The 22,208-nt window shown below is 38.7% G+C and overlaps 1 protein-coding gene across 1 annotated transcript in view; it reads right to left on the bottom strand.

Moving 5' to 3' along the window:
* pds5 (cohesin associated factor B pds5) overlaps positions 1 to 18,197 on the bottom strand; it is a 463,913-nt gene extending 445,716 nt beyond the window's left edge. The window contains exons 1-2 of the mRNA XM_067150024.2: positions 18,150 to 18,197; positions 9,341 to 9,455 (exon numbers count right to left, since the gene is read on the bottom strand). Of these exons, the coding sequence (XP_067006125.2) occupies positions 9,341 to 9,424 (84 nt within the window). The 5' untranslated portion in view covers positions 9,425 to 9,455; positions 18,150 to 18,197. The remainder of the gene's footprint in view (positions 1 to 9,340; positions 9,456 to 18,149) is intronic.
* Between the last annotated feature and the right edge of the window lie 4,011 nt (positions 18,198 to 22,208).

Raw genomic sequence — 22,208 nt, 5'->3', positions numbered from 1 at the left:
AAGGGGACTCGTCCAAGTACCAACCTGCAGGATATGGATGGACAACTGCAACAACTGTGGACGAACTTACCTCAGGAGAGGAAACAAAGGCTGTCTGACACCATTCCGAGCGTACACAAGGGTATAGATTGAGGCCAGGGAGGGGGAGCAGGGGTGGACACCCTACCAGCCTGGTGCCAACATTCTATCTGTAACTGCCAACAGCCATGTCTCTTTCATTCCATACCATAATCAGTTCAATAAAAACACAGTCTATCAGCATATGTAGTTTCATTCATTTTCAAGCATTCCTTCTGGTTGCTTAACTTTGTCAGGCAATGTATAATGCACGGTCCAGTTCCTTTCCTAATTTTCACCTTGACAATGATGATGCCACCTCCTCAACTGTGATTAGCAAAGCAGTTCCAAAGATCGGTAAGGCCTGGGGGCCTGCAGAAACTCTTCACTGCAGATATGTCATCAAAGTAATATAACCATTGTTTCAGGAAATTTTTAAATTTTTGCTACTGGTTTAACACTGCACTATCACATATAGAAGGTTTACAATGGCGCAAGGATTGTAAAAGGCTACGACTAGGAAGGTATCAGCCATGGGTTTAAGTAACAGTCAAGGTCGATATTATGATGTGTGTTCCACAAAATCCTACAGGTCAACTTTTTCTCCTTAACAGCTCACTGTATTTGTCACACCATGTTTATCAATAAATTTCCACCCAGTATGAATATGGGAAACTATGGAAAACGATCTTCAGAACTGCCAATGGTGGGGTTTGAACCCATCATCTCCCAAATGCAAACTCACAGCTACATGACCTGAACTTTGCAGCCAAACTCACTTGGGTCATTGGGAAAGCTGGTGGATTTGCATGACATGACCACTGTACAGTTATGAACTACAGTGAAACTTGATGAGGTAATTTTCTTTCCCAGTTAGTATAGCTGTTCATACAGGTTCATGTAGCAACAGTCCTCAGCGACAGCCACTGCTCTCGTTGCGAATTTCAAGAAACAGTCAAGGTCAACACTATGATGTGTGTCCCAGCAGGTCTTAGAGGTGAATTTTTCTCGATTTCATCGTTCCACCGTATTTGTCAATAAATTTCCACCTAGCCTCATTTCCCCCAGAGTTTTTGTTGCCACCTCATGAATCTGTTTTATAACATCATTCTTCATTCTATCCACTAACTGATTTGACTTCACTGTGAAGCAGTTGTCAGTTCACTCCTGTCAGCACTCGTTCTCCATCGTCCTAAACATTCAGGTTCATTCTTTGGAGTTTTAAGCTACCTCATTTGACTCATTCAAACATCTACCACAAGCAAATGGCACTGAGGAGGAGACTATCATATGGAAAGGCTTAAGTGTCAGTCAGCATCTCACTGACAAACCATCTAGCAGTAGTCAATATGAGTTGCGTGACTCTACTGGCATAAGTGGCTAGATGAGTGTCTTTTCTACAAGAAAATGCTGATTACAATTATGTCATTGGCTGATTCCAGAGAATTGTCAACCCAAGAAGGAAAAAAGTAAGGTTTAAAATAAAACTCAACAACTGGTTTTTATGATAGATAAAACATTAAATTCTATTAATTTTATGATATGTATTCATTTATTGATGTCTTTCAATTTTTAATTGTGTCGTTAATTGAACCTTAATGTGCAGTCTCAATTCATTTGATATTTCTCAATGTTTTAAGAATTACTGTTTATTATGATGAAAAGGTATCAAAATAATTATGGTAAATGTTAATTCTGATGCTCTTTCTCTTCGTAGTAAAGTACTTATTTAGGTTATTAACATTTTATGTAAGGTATAATAAGACGACAAATTTATTGCTGCAGGCCGCGTAAACACGCGACGAAAAAGTATCAAACTTTCTGTAGACGAAAAGTGCATGGCTCAATTTGAATAAAATTTGGTATGCAAAGCCAATATTGTACACCATTTCAAACTGCTATATCATTCATTTAAAATTTCAAATGGATTCATACGAAGCTGATAGTAAAATACGTCGCGTGTTTACGACGTTCTCGCGAGCGGGCGGCCGGGGAGTTCCCCGTCGCATGGAGTCATGCGTACAGGAATGCATTATGTCACTAAGTGAAGCAATACGCTGCTCTTGGGATTCAGTTTCCGCATCACACTCGCTTGTAAAGGACGTATTTTAGAATAACAATTGGTGTTAAAACTGCGGTTATTTATAATAATGCCGCTTACTCACAAAGAACGTAAACTGTATCCCGAGAAGAAAAAGAATGATGAGGGTTTTAAAAGAAAGGAAAGGGAAAGTCATGCAAGGAGAAGAAGGAAGATGACACCTGACCAGTTACGCGTACACCGCCAACTGGTATGAGAATCAGTCAGGAAATACAGAGCTCAGAAGAAACTTCAGGGCTTATCAACAGTTACTTCCTGTACTACAAGTCCAACAACACAACTATCTACATCGATTGCAGAGCCGAGTACGCCAACATCTGCTTATAAATGCAGACAAACATTGGGGAAAGCTGTAAAGCGTTTGGAGCAGGCTTTACCAGTGAGTCCGCGGAAGAAACGGGAAGTTGTTTCTGCGCTTAGTGCAAAATTTGGTGTAAGTTCATCTACCTCTAGCAAGCGCAGTAAGTCTTCACTTCCAAATCAAGAAGTTCTTGAATTCCTCAATCTGGATGATATCAGCTGGCCATCTCCTTGAGCAAGAGACTTTATCTCCGTAAAGGATAGTTCTGGACAGAAATTAAAACAACAGAAATGATTCATGTGCGTCACAATGCAAGAGGCACATGAACTTTTTAAACAAGAATACCTACATCTTTTTGTGGACTTCGACCAAAGCACATTTCTCTGCAATATCAAACTCCAAGAAATGTGTGCCTGTGCAAGCAGCATGAAAATTTCTGTTTGTTGATTGATGCTTTAAATAAAGGAGGACTTAACATTCCTAGAAAATTTAGTGAATTTACTTTTTCTGTGGCGTGTGACGACTCTAATGAACAGTGTATGACTGGTGAATGTAATACTTGCTCTAAAAATATTTTAAAATATTCACCGACAGAGGAGAACGCTGGAGACGAAATTGAGTGCTACCCGTGGCGAAGTGATGAAAATCACGTATCTCGAATTCAAGAATCTGGCACAGTTCAAGAGTGTTTTGATTAGTAAAATCGTGTCACTTGTTTATGAAACACACATTTATTAAAAGAATGCAAAGCAAAATATTCAAAGTGCAAAAAAAAAAAGACTGAAAATTCAATGGTTTTGCAAGTGGATTTCGCAGAGAATTTCACTATTCTACCACAAGATGAAATTCAGAGTTGTTATTGGCATCACCGACAGATTACGATATTTACTGCTGTTGCGTGGTTTGCGGGAGGAAATCGTGTTTCATATGCGATTACAGTAGAACCTCAATTATACGTTCCCAGAAACTACGTTTTCCCATATTATTCGTTCAAATTATGTGGTCCCGCGAGCATCCTACTTAAATAACGTTGTAAAAAACCTGCATTATCCGTTCCTCGAAGAAACGATTTCCTGGATGAACCGTCCAGAAATTTCAGTCCCATCAACGCTAAATCCTCGATCACGCGTTTTTCAACAAACTGTATCGTCCGAAAGGACGGCTACGGCATACTTGCAGATCTTGGTGTTGACGTCCCGTCAATGTGGTAATTTGATGAAATACTGTACTGGAAAAGCGATCGGCGGTGAACTAGCATAAGGGATCACCTTAGCATCGCATTCGGGTAGTATTGTTTGGAGAATCCTCGGAAATCATAAAGCAGAGAGTGCCCAAGACAATTGGAAGGAGATGGAGCGCATTTCGACAGTTCTATTTGAAGTCGGAACGAGTTTCGTTAAATGTTCGTACTTGCAAAATGTCTACATTACGTTCAGGGTTAGATGTTTATTTATTTTTTAATTTTTTCAAATGTATCGCCGAACAGGTTTTCGGCATTTCCCTCAGGGCACTGTATAGTCAATGGGCTTTCAGGCAGGAATCGAAATTGCTCCTTCTTAAGTAACACAAATTTAGTATTTTAATATTCTCGTATACGATAATGCTATCAAGACCAGAACAGATGTTGCACCTTCCATATACATAAAACCATGGGAGGTTTTGGGATTGCTTATTACTCTTTTCACGTGTTTGTGTTAAAATGTTATAAAAGCCGCAGTCGTTTTATATGCGCACGTTACATTTAAAATCTTTGTTATCATTTCGCACTCATACCGATTTGTATTTATAAAGCGGACGCGCTTTCCAGCTGAGCACAAGGTCGCAAATAATCATAATTTCGGAAGTGTTAATGATACATTTTCTCTTTCCAATTTGATTGTGATTAGTGACGGGCAGAATGCATTCGAGAACTTGAGGATTGATACTTTTGAAACCATATTCTCCAGTTCAACATAACCTTTAAAAGTCAATGTGGTCCAGGGCTAATTTACGCAGTACAAGATTTCCATAAACTGACAAGGAACAGTATACCGGTGACCAAATTACAATAGAAGATTTAAAAATAGGATTTTGCCATCATGCTGGACACTTTTGTATCTAATGTACTTTATTTTACTAGATTAGAGAATGAAAAACTACTTATGGTCGATTGTTGTTTGGCTTGGCGTTACGGGTATTAGATTTCTCGAAGAGTTTGGCTGATCAGAGTTGCTAAACTGAAAGAAGTTTTCAGAGGAATATGACGAAGTTTCCCCGGCAAAACTGAAAGTAAAGTTTTGAGATTTTTAAGCAGCGTACCGGCAATTAACGTTTCAAGCCAGCCCCGCCGTCTAACTTGCCTGCCTCTAACCCGGAGGGCCCGCGTTCGATCACTGGCCAGGCCAGGCATTTTTACCTGGATGTGAGGGCCGGTTCCGAGTTGCCATTCTACGATTAACTTTAATGGAAGAGCTATTTAATGGTGATATGGCGACCGCGATCTAGAGAGCCAGGAATGACGGCCGAGAGGATTCGCCACACTGACCATGTGTCACCTCGTAATCTGCAGGTCTTCGAACCGAGGGCGGTCGCTTTTTAGTCGGAAGGCCCATTGGGGCTGTAATTTGGTTTGGTTTAGGGGCGTTTGTAAGATTATAAATATACATATTTCATTTTTGTGATGTTTAGCCAAATTGTTGATGGTTCATTCGTTCCCGGTTTTTCTGTTTTCCCGTGTAGTACGTTTTTTTTCCGAGATCCCTCAAAAAAACGGAGAATCGAGGTTCCACTGTATGTCTGACCACATGGAGCATGACAAATATGCCACGCACTCATTTTTAAACAGAGTATTAACAGACAGGAAAAACGACCAGAAATCAGCACAGTGTTTACCGTCTCGGACGGGGTGGCGAGCCAGTTCAAGCAAAGGTTCACGTTCACAAACCTAACGTTTTTTAAATAAACTTTTGGAATAAATGTAACTTGGAATTTTTTTCCGTCTGGTCACGGGAAAGGTGCTGTTGGCGGAACACTAAAATGTAATTTGACTGTTGCTCTACGTGCAAAACGAGACCTTTTAAACATACACGATGTAGTGGAAGTAGCGAAAAGAAATTCAGTACACACAAATGTTACACTTGTTCCTTCTGAACATGTTGAAAGGAGTAAGCCCCTTCTGGAAAGTCGCTTCGCCAATGTCTGCGCAGTACCAGGAACACATGATATTCACTATGTGGAGCCATTAAAAAAATACATAGTTCAGGCAAGAAAATATTATTATTCAGAAACAACTACCACACACTCTCTACGTCCAGACTACAAGATCGAAGCAGATGACAAAAATCCACCCCCTGATACGACTTTTGAAGTGGGAGACTTCGTCCTTGGAAAATACAGTGGAAAGAAACATTCCAAGTGTTATGTTTGTATCATAACTGAAAGTGATGGTGATGTTTATTGTGTAACCAATTTTCACAAATGCAACGATGAAGCTAAACTGTTTTGTGAACCACCGACGAAAGACGAGTGCTTTTTAAATGAAAGTGAAATTGTAAGAAAATTACCGGTACCTCGTTTAACTCGTGGGAAATGGTATTTTGATAAGTCTATACCAGAAGCAGAATGAACATAAATTGTTTTTCACTTTATATTTTTTTTTCTGATCAGGCTTTTATTCAAACTGTAGGCTACATGCCGGTAAGTCTTCAATGTCTAGATATTTTTAAATATCTTAGCTCATTTTACATTCACTGTTATTAGTGTTAAATATATGTATAACAATTCATAAAAACACTTTACTTAGGCCACATGTCCGTACCAGTATCCGTAGTTATAGTGGAATGTGTTTATTGAAGATTTTATTTGTAAACCTTGTTAAGTAGTACTTACTGTATGATCTGAAGTGTGGTGATAAAATATTTTATTTGTATTCCATGTAACTACCTAACCTGTACAGTGTAAATATTTTGGTAACATATGGTATTTGTAACTAGATTTAATTTCTATATTTACTGGAACTATCCAGAAAGTTGTAACTTGAATTTTGAACAGGGTGTATTGGCCTTTGTTAGTTATGTATTCTAGAAAGTATATTCTGACTGTTCTGGAAATGGAAGATTCGCGATCGTGCATATTCGAGAAAATGATTTAAACATCGCGAACGAAGTGTTGTGATTGGTCAATCCGGGCAAGCTCCCGTGTTCTGATTGGCTACTCCAAGGCCAGGGTTCCCTTTAAAAGGCGCTAGGCAGCATTTCATGAGAGGTCTGAAGTCTGAGGCCTTACGTCTCTGCGCCATCGTGGTCTTGACCTGCCGAGCCTCCCGAAGTTCTTGACGTCGTGAACGTCTCCTCGGAACCAGCATGGCCTGCCGAGGGGTAAGCGCTGTTTCTTTCTGTCTCGTTTTAAGTTCCATTTAGTTTTTGTTTGGTATACCACAGGAGTTTGCCCTAATCGCCACTACTTGTTCAGATGTGAAAAGCAAATTTTGATTTCACTCTAAAATATTTTGTGCTTCCTCTTACCTTCAAATTGTATTTGTCGAATTTGACTTGTACTGAGATGCACTTGGTTAATCTTTGAACTTAAGGCAAAGCTCTTGCCTAAGAACACATATGCTGCAGTTGGTCAAAGAACATACATAATGTGTATCTTGATTTGGTGTACAGCTGAATTTGTACCGGAAGTTAATTTGTACTGACGATTTTGTAAATAATATTTGGGAAATCAAGGATCACGGTTGGTTTTTCGGAAACTGCAACCTAAGCCATCTCCATGCCCTTGGTAGGTTCCCAGCTCTTTTCCACGTTCCTGGTTTATTGTGATCAAGTTGCCACTACTGATTTTTACCAGTGTTGTCATCGGCGGAATTTCACTTAGTTCATCAGATGTTTATATGTGTGTGTAGTGTCTTAGGTACAGTGTAATTGCAATTACTTTCCTCCCTTTACTGTGTTTTGTGTAGCCGCTGAAGTCATCTCATCATCCTAAACCATCTCCAGTTTCTCGGGTGTGGTATATGAGCCTCCTCCAACTCATCCTGTCCTTGTACCACCTACTTGTCCCAATCATGACCTCTCAGCAGTACATCGTTCTTAACTAAATCTATCCATTTCCTTCGTGGCCTTCCCACGGGTCGTCTTCCTTCTACTTTTCTGTCAAATTCCTTCCTTGCAGTTCTGTTTATTGGCATCCTCTTCATGTTACCAAACCACTTCGGTCTTGATATCTGAATCTTATTGAGGAGAGAATCATCTATTCCTACTTCTCTAATTTTCTCATTCCTAATCTTGTCTTTCCTGGTTTTCTGCATCAGAGTGCGCAGGAATTTCATTTCAGCTGCCTGAAGTTTGGAATTATCTCTCTTGGTTAGTGTTGTGGTTTCGAGACTGTATGTAAGAATTGGTGTATAATAGGACTTGTACAATGTCATTTTTGTTTTCATGGGTATTTGCTCATCCCACAGCAGGTGTCTTACCTGGTGGTAAAATTGTGTTGCCTTATTGATTCGATTGTTCACCTCATGTTTTGCTAGGTTATCATTTGATATAACACTACCCAAGTATTTGAAAACTGGAACGCTGTCCAGTTGGGCTTCATTTAACATGACTATTGGTTCTGCTCCTTCCCCATACACTTTCATCACCACCGTCTTGGTCTTGCTGATGTTTCAACCATATTTCTTAAACTCCTCATTCCAGCTTTGCATTCTTTCTCCCAATTCCTCTTCTGAGTCACTCCACATCGCAACATCATCTGCAAATGTGAAGGCTTTGATATCTCCATGTTCTTTCCTTTTAATGAATTTCATTACTATATCCATTACAATAACAAATAGAAGTGGTGACAATGAGCTGCCCTGCTGCACTCCTCTCTTTGTTTCAAACCAGTCCGACAAACCACATCCTACTTGAATACATGCTGAAGTAATGGTTACAATTATTATTGGGAGGAAGGAAGCCTGTAGTTTTACGTAACCGATAATCACACTATCATAAGTGACGGAACCTCATATTTTACGTGAAATCCGAACCACCGGACGACTTTCACGTCAAAAATCACAGATGCATTAATCGGGACTCGAACCCAGACCGTCTTGATGGTTGCAAGCAGTTTAACCGCTTTTATAAGCCACATGAGGAGTTACCATCCCATGTGGGCAGGGCACATCTCACGGATGAGTACAAATAGATGGGCAGTGAAACTAACAGATTTTGTTCTCCTTGGGAAGAGACTACGGGGCAAACGAAGGAACAGGTGGAGTGACAGACTATATGAAAACTCAATTTTTTTTTGCTAGTGGCTTTACATTACACGACACAGATAGGTCTTATGGTGACGATGGGATAAGGAAAGGGCTAGGAGTTGGAAGGAAGCGGCCGTGCCTCAATTAAGGTACAGCCCCAGCATATGCCTTGTGTGAAATTGGGAAACCATGGAAAACCATCTTCAGGACTGCCGACAGTGGGATTGAAACCCACTATCTCCCGGATGCAAGCTCACAACTGCGCGCTCCTAACAACATAGCCACCTCGCCCAGTTTGAAGACTCAAGACAGAGAGTAATGGAGAGGAACAATGGACAATATGTTTTGCAACTGTTCGCGATACACTGGATCCGATAGCAATAAGATGGTAATTCTATTTTATTACACTGTAGACCAAATTTGACAGTGTCAGCAACTCACCACTTTAAACCAGAAGTATTTACTGACAGGGGAACTAAGTGGTATTCATCTTGCAGCTACTAGAATACTATATGTTCTACATTTATACCCAAGTTACAGTCAATTCTTCACCATAAGCTTCTTAAATACTACATTTCAGTTTGTTCGTCTCCTTGTTATCTTCAACCCAAGTTTACATCCTGTTCTTTACATGAGAGAGAGTTTATTTCATATTTACTTTCAGTCTCCTGATAAGCTCGTCGGGTCCCAGATCCTCCGTGACTGGACGGCATCCTTGTGGATACACTATATCATGGGGCATATTCAAGCTTGTCTAAAAAACCATCCACACTCTGAAACATAAATAATAATTTAAGTGAAAGGCACATTATTCTCACACCTGCATGCAGGCAGAAATTTCAAATCACAGCACAACACACAAATATAATCAAATGACACAAACTTTTACTACTTCCTTCAATGTTTCCAAAGGTTCAGCAACAATTTCCAAGATCAATAACACATGAATAGCATGAAACATTCACTGGTAATAGGAAGAACACTGCTAAAGAAAAAGAATATGATTATATGGTTTTTGTGAAATATGAGGCATACTAAGAAAAGGAATATGTTGATCATTCGTTCTTCACCTATTTCTCAATTATTTAGAGTCAGCACTCATATGGATTAAGCCCAGTTTTACGGCCAGCTTCCCTTCCTGATGCCAACATTATGGGGGGGGGGGGAATATATTTGCTATTGCCTGTGTCTATGGTGTTTGGTAGTGTGATGTGTTGAATTTAACACGTTCCCTACTACTCTTACACTGTTGACATTAAGCGTGAGTGCGTCACAAGTCACCGATGTCTCATACCGTACTTTGCTGGTGTGCATCACAAGGCATGTGTGATTCCTCCTACAGAAGTAATTCTGCGGGCTGCTGGTGAATGGCAAAAGTATGTTACTTCGAAATAATGAGATTGGTAGCAACAAGTTATGTCAAGTTCTCACATCCTCAGCAGGGAAATCCACCTGTGCTCAGTTTAGTGGCAATAATTATTGAAGTCCACAAGTCAACAAAATTTAAAATGATTTTTTTTTAAATAATACAGTTCTCTATTTGAACCAATTGTCTATTTTTCTTTTTCACTGATCTCAAAATTACCAAAACCATTTACACTCACGATTTCACTAATTTTATTATTATATAACAGCAATTTTTATTTTAATGCTACTTGCTTTACGTCGCACCGACACAGATAGGTTTTATGGCGAAGATGGGATAGGAAAGGGCTAGGAGTGGGAAGGAAGCGGCCGTGGCCTTAATTAAGGTACAGCCCCAGCATTTGCCTGGTGTAAAAATGGGAAACCACGGAAAACCATTTTTAGGGCTGCCGACAGTGGGGTTCGAACCTACTATCTCCCGAATACTGGATACTGGCCGCACTTAAGCGACTGCAGCTATCGAGCTCGGTAATTTTTATTTTGAAAACAGTAGGCCCCAGTTCAATTACAGCATTTAACTTTTCTTGCTGGTCCTTCCATCTTCAACACCATGCACACATCTCCTCCCAGAACTGATACAGGTTCCGTCTGGGATCCAACCAGGCTTCTCGTGACTTTCCTCGAAATTGCAGTAGTGACTTTTTTTTTGTTTTTGCTTTTTTTCAGATGTCATGGTGTGAAGGATCCAAGCATTAACCAAGGTCATTCCAATGATAACTTCTAGAGCTACTTTCCTGTATCATTTTAATCCTTTCCTCAGACCTGGAAGACATTTTATTGTGAAATCGACCCCCCTTTTAGCTCTATTGTAATCAAGAACAGGGAGAGGCTTCCCGACAGGTTCACTGTCTCTGTTTTTCTATGGCTCGGCAGTGTTGAAAGCATTAGAAAATCAACCCATTTGATAACTCTAGTGCCGCACTCACACATCTTACCCACCACCTCTCCTTGAGCGGTAGTCTATGTCTATTGCTACAAAGTTCCTCAGAAGTTCTTCTGACAGAGGTACACTGGTGTAGAAATTGTCAGCACACAGGATACAGCCTTCATTTAGAAATCCACTTAGAAGCTCCATTACAACAGAATGATGACCTACTCCGCTTTGACTCACACTGGATTTTCCTGCATAGATGTTCATTGTGACAGTGTAGCCTTCTTTTGTACACTCTTTATACACCTTAACTCCATATTCATTTGAGAGTTTTGTTAGGTATATACATTCTGAAAAATAAACGGCCTTTCCAAGAAACCATAGTTTCATATATAACCATTCGTTCCCATTGTCAAAGCATTCTCAAAATTTTTGTAAGGGGGTGGGGGTTGGATTTAATTGCCTGGTTGATGGTTAGCTTCGTTGTCTGAAGAACCAGAATCTCAACAGAAGAAGGAAATGATCCCGTGGCATTACCTGTCTAGTAGGTTGCACATCATATAAGTCATTCTTGGACCAGTATGAATCGATAGCTGTGTGAAGAACAAGAAGCTCCTGTCAACAGTTCCTTGCATATATTTCAAACACCTAAAAAGCCAACCTCAGACGAAATAGGAAAGGGAAGTCCAACTTCATCAACCAGCAAAGATCTAATTCCATCGCCCTTCAAACGAGCTCTATTTTGGCCAAAACTTTTATAATCGGTCAAACAGAGGAGAAGATGGGAAAAAATTCCATCTGTAATTACCTCTCCACAAATGAGAGAATATCTTCAGGAGAAGAAACAGGAAGGAAAAAGGAAAAAAGAAGAAAGGCAAGAGAAGAAAAGAAGAAACTCCAGCAAACTAAACAAAAAGACAATGGCACATAGTGAGGAAGGATCTATCCTCTCAACTACTTCAGGTAGGCCTTTTGTAAAACATTATTCTTCTATGATTACAATATCTAAACCGGGTATCAAGGCACCACCTAGATATTTTCTGGTATGTCCAGCCTGACAAAATGGCCATGATAGTTAACCCAAGTGAGAAGTGCAAAGCAAGCCCTGCAGTGTAGGGGTAGAGTACCTGACTCTTAAATGGAGTTCCCAGGTTCAATTCCCGGGCAGGTCAAGGATTTTTACCTGGATTTGAGGGCTGGTTCAAGATCCACTCAGCCTACAAGATTACAATCTAGACTTTGAGATAGCGGTCCTGGTCTGGAAAGCCAAGAATAACAGCCGAAAGGATTGGTTGTGCTGACGACATGACACCTCAATATGTAGACCTTTGGGCCGAGCAGCAGTCGCTTGGTAGGCCATGGCCCTTTGGGGCTGTCGTGCCATGAGATTTGGTTTGGTTTTGGACAAAAGTAAAGGAATCACTGCTTTTGAAGTGTCTGGTTAATTAAGTAGGAACCCTGAGATTAAACATGTCAGTGGTGTTGATAGCGAGTACCAAGCATTGTGTACTGAATGCAATCAGCCTTTCACTATTTATTACAATCAAGAATACGTATTATACAACTGGAAGCCATAATCAAAAATTATTGCAATACATTACACAATTTCCTTCAAACATCATTAATGTCTACTACCCAACAGGAAATATAGACAAAGTTTCAGCACCTGAAGTTACACGAGTAGACTATTTTGTCATTTTTCTTATCTTACAGGGTATTGGGCTGCTATGTAAAGAAGTGCAAAAGAGTAGGCTAGTCCAAGATTATGACAGAGCCTGTACCTTGTTATATGAATGCATTGATGATTAAGCATTTATGATAGGATAAAAATGTATCTGAATGTAAGAACAGTCTAGCTTTGCAAGTCAAGGAATTTTTTTTCCCCTCGAATTTGCTTTACGTCACACTGATGCAAATAGGTCTTACGGCAACGATGGGATAGGAAAAGCCTAGGAGTGCTAGAAGTGGGAAGGAAGTGGCGTGGCCTTAAAACCCCAGCATTTGCCTGGTGTGAAAATGGGAAACCACACAAAAACCCACTTTAGGGCTGCCGACAGTGGGGGTTTAGAACCCACAATCTCCTGGCTGCAAGTTTACAGGGGTGCGCCGCTAACCACACAGCCAACTGATCCAGTCCCTCTCCTTCGAGTAGCAATGTATTTTAATGTTAAAAACTCCAGAATTACATCTCAGAAAATGGGTGTGAGACTTCTATTCTTGACCATAATGAGACTGTTGATGCAATTTCTCTGAAGACTGGAAAACCTAACAATGTCTATATATTTTCTCCTACTTAACAGGAAACATCAGAATTCATTTTCGAAAATGTTACTCTATTTGCCACTTGTATAGTCCAAAAATAAGCAAATACTTTCTCAATAAAAATAGTACGTATATGAATTTGGGACAGCTTTTGTGCTTTACTTTTGTGCAAACTGTCACTCACTCACAGATTTCTATATCCAACTTTAAGAACATCAGGAGAAAACTTTAATATAACGTGAGAGTACATGAAGAAACTATCTTTCAAGGAACAATGCTCTTTTACACTTCCAAAGAATGGGCATGTTTACAAAATTATTTTAAACTTTGCACCCAATTATGGCTGTCACTTTTTATTTTCCATGAGAGCAAGTCAATTTCACCTCTGAGTACATTCTTCCACATATTGAAAATCAAAAATGAAAACCTACAACCTGTTTTTCCAGACATTGACCGGGTCAGGGATGTGATGAATGAAGCAGATAGTACGATGGGGTCGCCACTCCCAAAGTGATCTATTAATGACTGATAAATGCTATGAAATAAGAATGGAGTGTGTTGCTGGAATGAAAGATGACAGGGCAAACCGGAGTACCCAGAGAAAAACCTGTCCCGCCTCAGCTTTGTCCAGCACAAATCTCATATGGAGTGACCGGGATTTGAACCACGATATCCAGCGGAGAGAGGCCGATGCACTGCCGTCTGAGCCACGGAGGCTCCTCTTACACCTATTATGGGGTTGATTTTATCTGATGGAATAATAAACTTGTGTCGCTATTCCTAGCCTGGTGCAAACCTTGTAGGAAAGACCTGCCAAAGAGGGTTGGCAGCATCACAGCCTTTGTAATGTACAGGCCGTACTGTAGCTCGGATAACGCACACGGAGGAGCGAACAAGTTCCTCCGTCTGACACGTGCAATGCAAGCGCATGATAAGTCTGTGCCTTAGAGTTAAGAAATATTCTCAAATACTGTATTAATAGAACAACTGTAATCATATTATATCTCGTAAATTACGTCTAGGTAATTTTAGAAGCAGACTTAAAATCCGATTAAAGTGGCCAAATCATAACGATTGTATTACTCATTCAAGTACCCACGAAATCATAAATATTGTGCATTAATAACAATATTAGAGACAACAAAAGTACACAAATAATAATAATAATAATAATAATAACAACGCTGTGCCGCCACACCTCTAGATGATCATAGATACAGTGCAGCTTTCGTGGGTTTCTTTTCTTGGAACTTATGACACTATCCTTCAAGTAATTAAGTTGCAGAGCTTGTACATACATACATTATAGACTGTTATGCCTTTCAGCGTTCAGTCTGCAAGCCTCTGTGAATTTACTAAACATCGCCACAATCCTCGATTTGCAACTAGTGTTGTGGCCTCATTTAGTTCTACACCTCCTATCTTTAAATCGTTAGAAACCGAGTCTAACTATCGTCGTCTTGGCCTCCCTCTACTTCTCTTACCTTCCATAGCAGAGTCCATTATTCTCCTAGGTAACCTATCCTCCTCCATTTGCCTCACATGACCCCACCACTGAAGATGGTTTATGCGTACAACTTCATCCATTGAGTTCATTCCTATATTAGCCTTTATCTCCTCATTCCGAGTACCCTCTCGCCATTGCTCCCACCTGTTTGTACAGGCAAACATTCTTGCTACTTTCATGTCTATTACTTCTAACTTATGAATAAGATATCCTGAGTCCACCTAGTTTTCGCTCCCGTAAAGCAAAGTGGGTCTGAAAACAGACCGATGTACAGATAGTTTCGTCTGGGAGCTGACTTCCTTCTTACAGAATACTGCTGATCACAACTGTAAGCTCACTGCATTAGCTTTACTACACCTTGATTCAATCTCATTTACTATATTACCATCCTGGAAGAACACACAACCTAAATACTTGAAATTATCGACCTGTTCTAGCTTTGTATCACCAATCTGACATTCAATTCTGTTGAATTTCTTACCTACTGACATCAATTTAGTCTTCGAGAGGCTAATTTTCATACCATACTCATTGCACCTATTTTCAAGTTCCAAGATATTAGACTGCAGGCTTTCGGCACAGTCTGCCATTAAGACCAAGTCGTCAGCATAGGCCAAACTGCTTACTACATTTCCACCTAACTGAATCCCTCCCTGCCATTTTATACCTTTCAGCAGATGATCCATGTAAACTATGAACAGCAAAGGTGAAAGATTACAGCCTTATCTAACCCCTGTAAGTACCCTGAACCAAGAACTCATTCTACCATCAATTCCCACTGAAGCCCAATTGTCAACATAAATGCCTTTGACTGATTTTAATAATCTACCTTTAATTCCATAGTCCCCCAGTATAGTGAACATATTTTCCCTCGGTACCCTGTCGTATGCTTTCTCTAGATCTACGAAACATAAACACAACTGCCTATTCCTCTCATAGCATTTTTCAATTACCTGGCGCATACTGAAAATCTGATCCTGACAGCCTCTCTGTGGTCTGAAACCACACTGGTTTTCATCCAACTTCCTCTCAACGATTGATCGCACCCTCCCTTCCAAGATGCCAGTGAATACTTTGCCTGGTATATTAATCAATGAGATACCTCGATAATTGTTGCAATCCTTCCTGTTCCCTTGCTTATAGATAGGTGCAATTACTGCTTTTGTCCAATCTGAAGGTACCTTACCAACACTCCACGCTAATTTTACTACTCTATGAAGCCATTTCATCCCTGCCTTCCCACTGTACTTCACCATTTCAGGTCTAATTTCATCTATTCCTGCTGCCTTATGAGAATGGAGTTTATTTACCATCCTTTCCACTTCCTGAAGCGTAATTTCACCAACATAATTTTCCTCCTCCCCATGAGCTTGGCTGTTTGCAACACCACCAGGATGATTTCCTTTTACATTGAGAAGATGTTCAAAATATTCCCTCTACCTCTCCAGTTTGCAAGACAAAGGAATAAACGATATAAGATTAAGTTCTCTCACCTGGCTGAATATCGAACCCAGACCCTTCAGTGAAGGAGCTGACGCCTGATAGTAAATCATGTACAGTGGTGTACTGGGGAAAAGGCACAACCTACTTCAAGCTTTTGCAGTAACAACAACAGCTAATCCCTGCACGTGATAAAAATGAGTGAAAATACAATGCAACAACCGAAAGTTGGTCACCCCACATTCATTAAGCACCATCCTTCAAAGACAGACATAAAAACCTCTACAATATGAACACTAATATGAAATGTGTCATGTGTCATTTTATCTCCTTTTCATTTCACAATTCTTTTAACATAGCACTGGGTTTTTGGATGGTTGTAAACTCAAATCCTCACATAGCCATTTGGTACAAGGCCTAAATGGGAAAGACATGTCAGATACCTAATGACAGACGAAGATTTCTCACCCCTTAAAAAAAGAAAAGAAGCACGCCCACTGAAACTACCAACCCCAATGGAGAAAAAGTGCTCAAAATTTATACAATGAATACAAATAATATTAAATCTTAGCGTCCTTGTTTAGTTGCAAAAGCAATGACTGAATTACAATCATAAACAGAAACTCATAAATCATCTAAGCTAATACAGTAGAGTCTCGTCATTCCGAACTAACTGGGACCGGAGTCTGTTCGGATTACAAAATTTTCGGATTAACCGGAAAATATTTTATAATAATAATGTTATCGTTTTTACATCCCGCTAACTACTTTTACGGTTTCCGGAGACGCTTAGGTGCCGGGATTTTCTCCCCCAGGAGTTCTTTTATGTGCCAGTAAATCTACTTACATGAGGCTGACGTATTTGAGCACCTTCAAATACCACCGGACTGAGCTAGGATCGAACCTGCTAAATTGGGGTCAGAAGGTCAGAGCCTCAACCGCCCCTGAGGAAAATAGTTTCTACAATACAGTACATACTGTAATTTGCAATGTCCATTCTTTAGCAGTTACTGGTGCGATATTTAAGAGACGCTGGCTTAACACTGCATCTTCGAGTAGGTTCCAATCACTACGGAAAAAGAAACTAACAGACTTTGTAAAGATAAACGACCAGTGATTGATGGTTTATGATGAGTAATTATGTTCCCATTAAGTTATTCTAGTAAAAGATGACTAATAAAATGCAAGTAAATATCATTCTATAGTAATATGTTCTTCCATTTCAATATGGATATTTAAAAAAATTAATATTTCAGTTCGGATTAACCGGACTTTCGGATTAACGAGACTCTAGTGTATTTAAATGTCATTATCATGAAAACCTGCTGTACCATATACCAGTAACATTAAGTATAGGTGAAGGATTATCATATTAGCTAGACATATCCGGCCTAGAATAGTCTAAAACCACACAGCATAGATAATTATATGGTTAGATAAAGCACCTATCAGCAACTGATGTAAAAAATACCTTCTTGTAAAATTAACCATTGTGACATACTCTATAAACAATCATAACAATGCAGCCTGTTGTGTGTCATTTAGTTCAGACACAGAACGTGATTAATTCTGGTACATATAACAAAATAAAATCATTTTTATAAATCCAAAAACTAGTGAACAATTCGATTCGAATTACCACCCCAGAATTCGGAAAACGAGTCATCCATGATTGATCTCAATGATGGCATTTGTTATTTAAGAAACGAATATGTTAGAAATGTCGTAACCTTACCTTTGGAAAGAACATCCTACTTTAATGGATTATAACTCACTGCTATGAAGATTAACAGGCACAATAGGTTAAGAAAGGGTAAAACTATCGGGGTCATATATCGCACACTCCATGCCATAAAAACACGAGAAGTACACTGACAGTAAACACAATTTACATCCAAACAGGTTCAAGCAATTAACAACCACTCTCTGTAAAGCAGATTAAGTCGGCACATTGCTTCTTACCTTGAATACAACATACAGAAACTTAATCCTAGAAAATTGCTAACGTTAACGTTAGTTAGTCAGCTATCGTAATTTAATCACGAACACCGATTTGCCCAGGGAATCATGTTTCTTCACATAAGATGTTTCAGTCCCATGTACTGACATATAATTCAACATTAAGTAACCTTTACAGTATTACGCGAACAAATAAACAACAAATAAAGCATTTCAACCGAAGACGCGCATTTCCTTAACCATCAAAACTGCGGGAAAATACTCCCTGTCTACAGCCACGGAACGCGAAATTCAGGGGTACCAACGTGAATAAATGAAGAGCACAGGTAGGTTCCTTTATTTACATAGTCAAAATGGAAGAATACCTGTATTGCCCTTGTTTTTTTAATGACAAGTACCTTAGATGAAAACAAAACAAGTAGAGTGTTTAAAGTACGTGATTTTAAAAAATCTGCGGGATAATTTGTATATTTTACTTCTTCTTTGTGTTCCCACAGTTTACAATATACGTATTTAATAATAATAATAATAATAATAATAATAATAAATGGCAAACAAAATACCTACTGTTATCGTTCTGATCTCTCAGCATTAACCTCGGTATGGCCGGTATGTGGCCCTACAGTCGCTTCAAACCAGCAACATCAGATGCGAAAAATAGTCGACAAGAGTAATAGCGTACGTGCGTTATGTCAAGGTCACAATTCAACACGTACACCAGGAAATTTATGTATTTCTTTTAATATATTCTAAATGTCTGTGTCAGTACCTGTGTAGTGCTTTGTGAGTAAAATCAACTGGTTTTATATTATTTCGAGATAATGTTGAACTCTTCCGCCCCTGGTTGTGAATCGGGATCTGGAAGAAAGCAATCAATCAATCAATCAATCAATCAATCAATCAATCAATCAATCAATCACTACTGATCTGCCTTTAGGGCAGTCGTCCAGACGGCATATTCTCTACCTATCTGTTGTTTTCCTAGCCTTTTCGTAAATGATTTAAAAGAAATTGCGAATTTATTGAACATCTCCCTATGTAAGTTATTCCCATCCCTAACTCTTCTTCCTATAAATTAATATTTGCACCAATTTGTCCTCTTGAATTCCAACTTTATCTTTATATTTTGATCTTTCCTACTTTTAAAGACACCACTCTCAGACTTATTCGTCTACTAATATCCTTCCACATAGGGTTGCCATACGTCCCGGATTATAGAGTGGAATAAATAATGTCCCGTCCGGCTGATTAAAAGTCCCGAATTTTTAAAAAGTAATTCCTTTACTCCTAAAGGAAATACAATTTAAATTTAAACGCCCTTCCAATCTCTTAAAACTTCGAGTAAATTGAATGGTCGAGACTCAAGAAGTATCCATTAAAATTTACCTTATCGATCTTACTCCGTAAGTAGTCAAAGTAAACTATCGAATTATCGCTTCTTTCTACGTGCTTCCGGTGTTACAGATTTTTTTTTTCAATTAGAATACTGGAAAGAATCTTGTTCTATTATATGTTCGAAGAAGAAGAATCTGTAGGAATCGATTAAATTCAGTGTGAAATTCTGACTGAGTGAATATTTAACATTTTTAAGCATGGCATCGAAACGGAAAACGAAATTTAATGATGAACACGCCAAAGATTGTCCTTCAATACAGCGAGGTAGAAGTCAATGTGAGGCGGAATGTAAACTACGCAAGTAAGTTTCATTATTTTTTTTATATAAGAAATAGAACAAATGATTGATGAAAGAATTTCGTTTAAGGTTTACCGTCTACCTGAAGTCAGACTTGGTAACATCAAAGATCACGTAGGTACAGTGAAGCACACAGGAATTCCGTAGGTTCTGCGTCCTCCAGTAAGCAACTGACGAATTACTTCAGTAACAATAAGTCAGAAGAAAGAAAAGTAGCTGCTGCAGAGACAATGTTTGCTTTTCATTCAGTACGGCACCATCACTCATACAACTCCACCACGTGTACGAGCAAGTTATTCCCAACTATGTTCAACTATTCGAAAATTGCAAAAACATTTTCACAAAATTTGAAGAAGTAGTAAATACTATAATTTCGCCTTTAATACAAGCGGAAGTGAAAGAAAATATTTCCAAGTGTGATTTTGTTAGCATTAGTACAGATGCTAGCAACCATAAGCATCATAAGATTTTTCGTTTAATTGTGCAATATTTTGACAAAGAGGAAGGTATCCAGTCGAAACTATTAGATCTTGTTGTGTGCAGAATGAAAATTCTGACACAATTTCTGAATTAATTCATAATGTTATAGGACACAATAACATCAGTGAGAAAATTAGTGCATATGCGGGCGATAATACAAATACAAATGTCGGGGGTCTGGCTAGGAAAGGTGAAAACAATGTTTTCACAAAATTGAAGTCTAAATGAAGTAGACCAATTGTAGGGGTTGGGTGTCCAGCCAATATTTTACATTATTCCCTACAAGGTGGTGCTGACTGTCTCTCTGTAGATGTTCAGGCTTTAATAGTGAAAGTGTACAATTACTTTTATACCGTATATATACTATTAAAGTTGCATCACTCATGGAGTTTTGTGAATTTCCTAATGTTACATATCAAGACCTCCAAAGAGATGTAAAAACAAGATGGTTTTAAGTTTGTTACTGGCAATTGAAAGATTTTTACGTATGTTTCAGCCATTGAAATCTTATTTCATGTTACAAGCATCATAAGATTCACTTCTCCTGAAGTCTTTCTTCTCAAATGAAGTTGGTGAAGCTTATTTCTGGTTTCTCATGGCACAGATGAATCTATTTCAGAAGTCCATTGCCAGGATTGAATCGAAAGAGGTTTCAATAAAGGAGGTTAGGATGGTACTACAGGAAGTAATTGACACTTTAACTGAAAGACAGAATGCAGGTTGTGTTAGTTCAAAAGTGAAGGATTTTTTACCTGACCTACAAAAAGCACAATGTCAGACATTACAAGATGAATGTATGTACTTTTATGAAACAACTATTGAATATCTGTTGAAATGGAGTGAGTCTTTGTCACAATTGAAACATTTTGATTGGTTGCTTCTACAGATGACAATTACATGGGATCAGGTAGAATATTCTTTCAAATGGCCACATGAGCATAGTAACTGTAAATTGAATGAGAGCATTTTGTATGATCAGGTCATGAAATTAAAACCTTCCTGAAAGAAAATAAATCAAATGAAGAATTCAGTGGTTTCTTAGCTAGCAAGAAGTGGGTACTGTTCTTTAAAAGCTGTATGCAGAAGAGCAATGCTCCGAATTGCTGACAATATTCCCGTTTTACTACTCTCTTCCTGCACACAATGCTAATGTAGAGAGAGTGTTCTCACTAAGAATGCTCACTGGACTGAGGAAAGAAATAGGTTACATTTTTTATCAATTAGGGACAATCTCGACATACAATATGTACCGTTTCATTGCCCTGATCTTATGAAAAACGAAGTATTACAACATCTATATTTGCCATGCACCGTAGTGAGGTGACAAAGATTATATGTAGTAGAGCAATAAACCTGAAGATAGTACGGAAATATCAAGTTAAATAGGCCGTGATTACGTCATAAAAATACGGACGGATAGAAGCAAAGAAGCCGTGAATGCCTCGAAAAGAATACTAATTTAACGAACCAAATCAAATCACATCAAATCAAAATTTCTTTATTTGCTAATGAGGTGTCTACCTCGGTGGCAAATGGTACACTAAAATACATTATTGTCAAGCACTAAATATTAAATTAACAAGGGAATAAAAATTTTTCTATAATACAATATTATATAATTTACGCTAAAAATTTTATCTATTAAACACACGGCTCAAACTTAATAAATTTACATTGTTTACAAAATTCTACATATAATATATCCTGTACTACTTACATATATAGTCAACTGATACACAGTATGTGGAATTACTTCAAATGATACTGTACAACTGGTATAAGATTAAAATTTACATTGCATTTATTTACTTTTTATTTTCTTTACCCATTCTGGAACGTAAGTAGCAAAATGACCTGCTGCGTCTTAACAAGAGCCCCTTTTACCACCA

Source organism: Anabrus simplex, chromosome 6, assembly GCF_040414725.1.
Source record: "Anabrus simplex isolate iqAnaSimp1 chromosome 6, ASM4041472v1, whole genome shotgun sequence".
Taxonomy (NCBI): Eukaryota; Metazoa; Arthropoda; class Insecta; order Orthoptera; family Tettigoniidae; genus Anabrus; species Anabrus simplex.
This window is presented reverse-complemented; position numbering and strand designations above follow the sequence as displayed.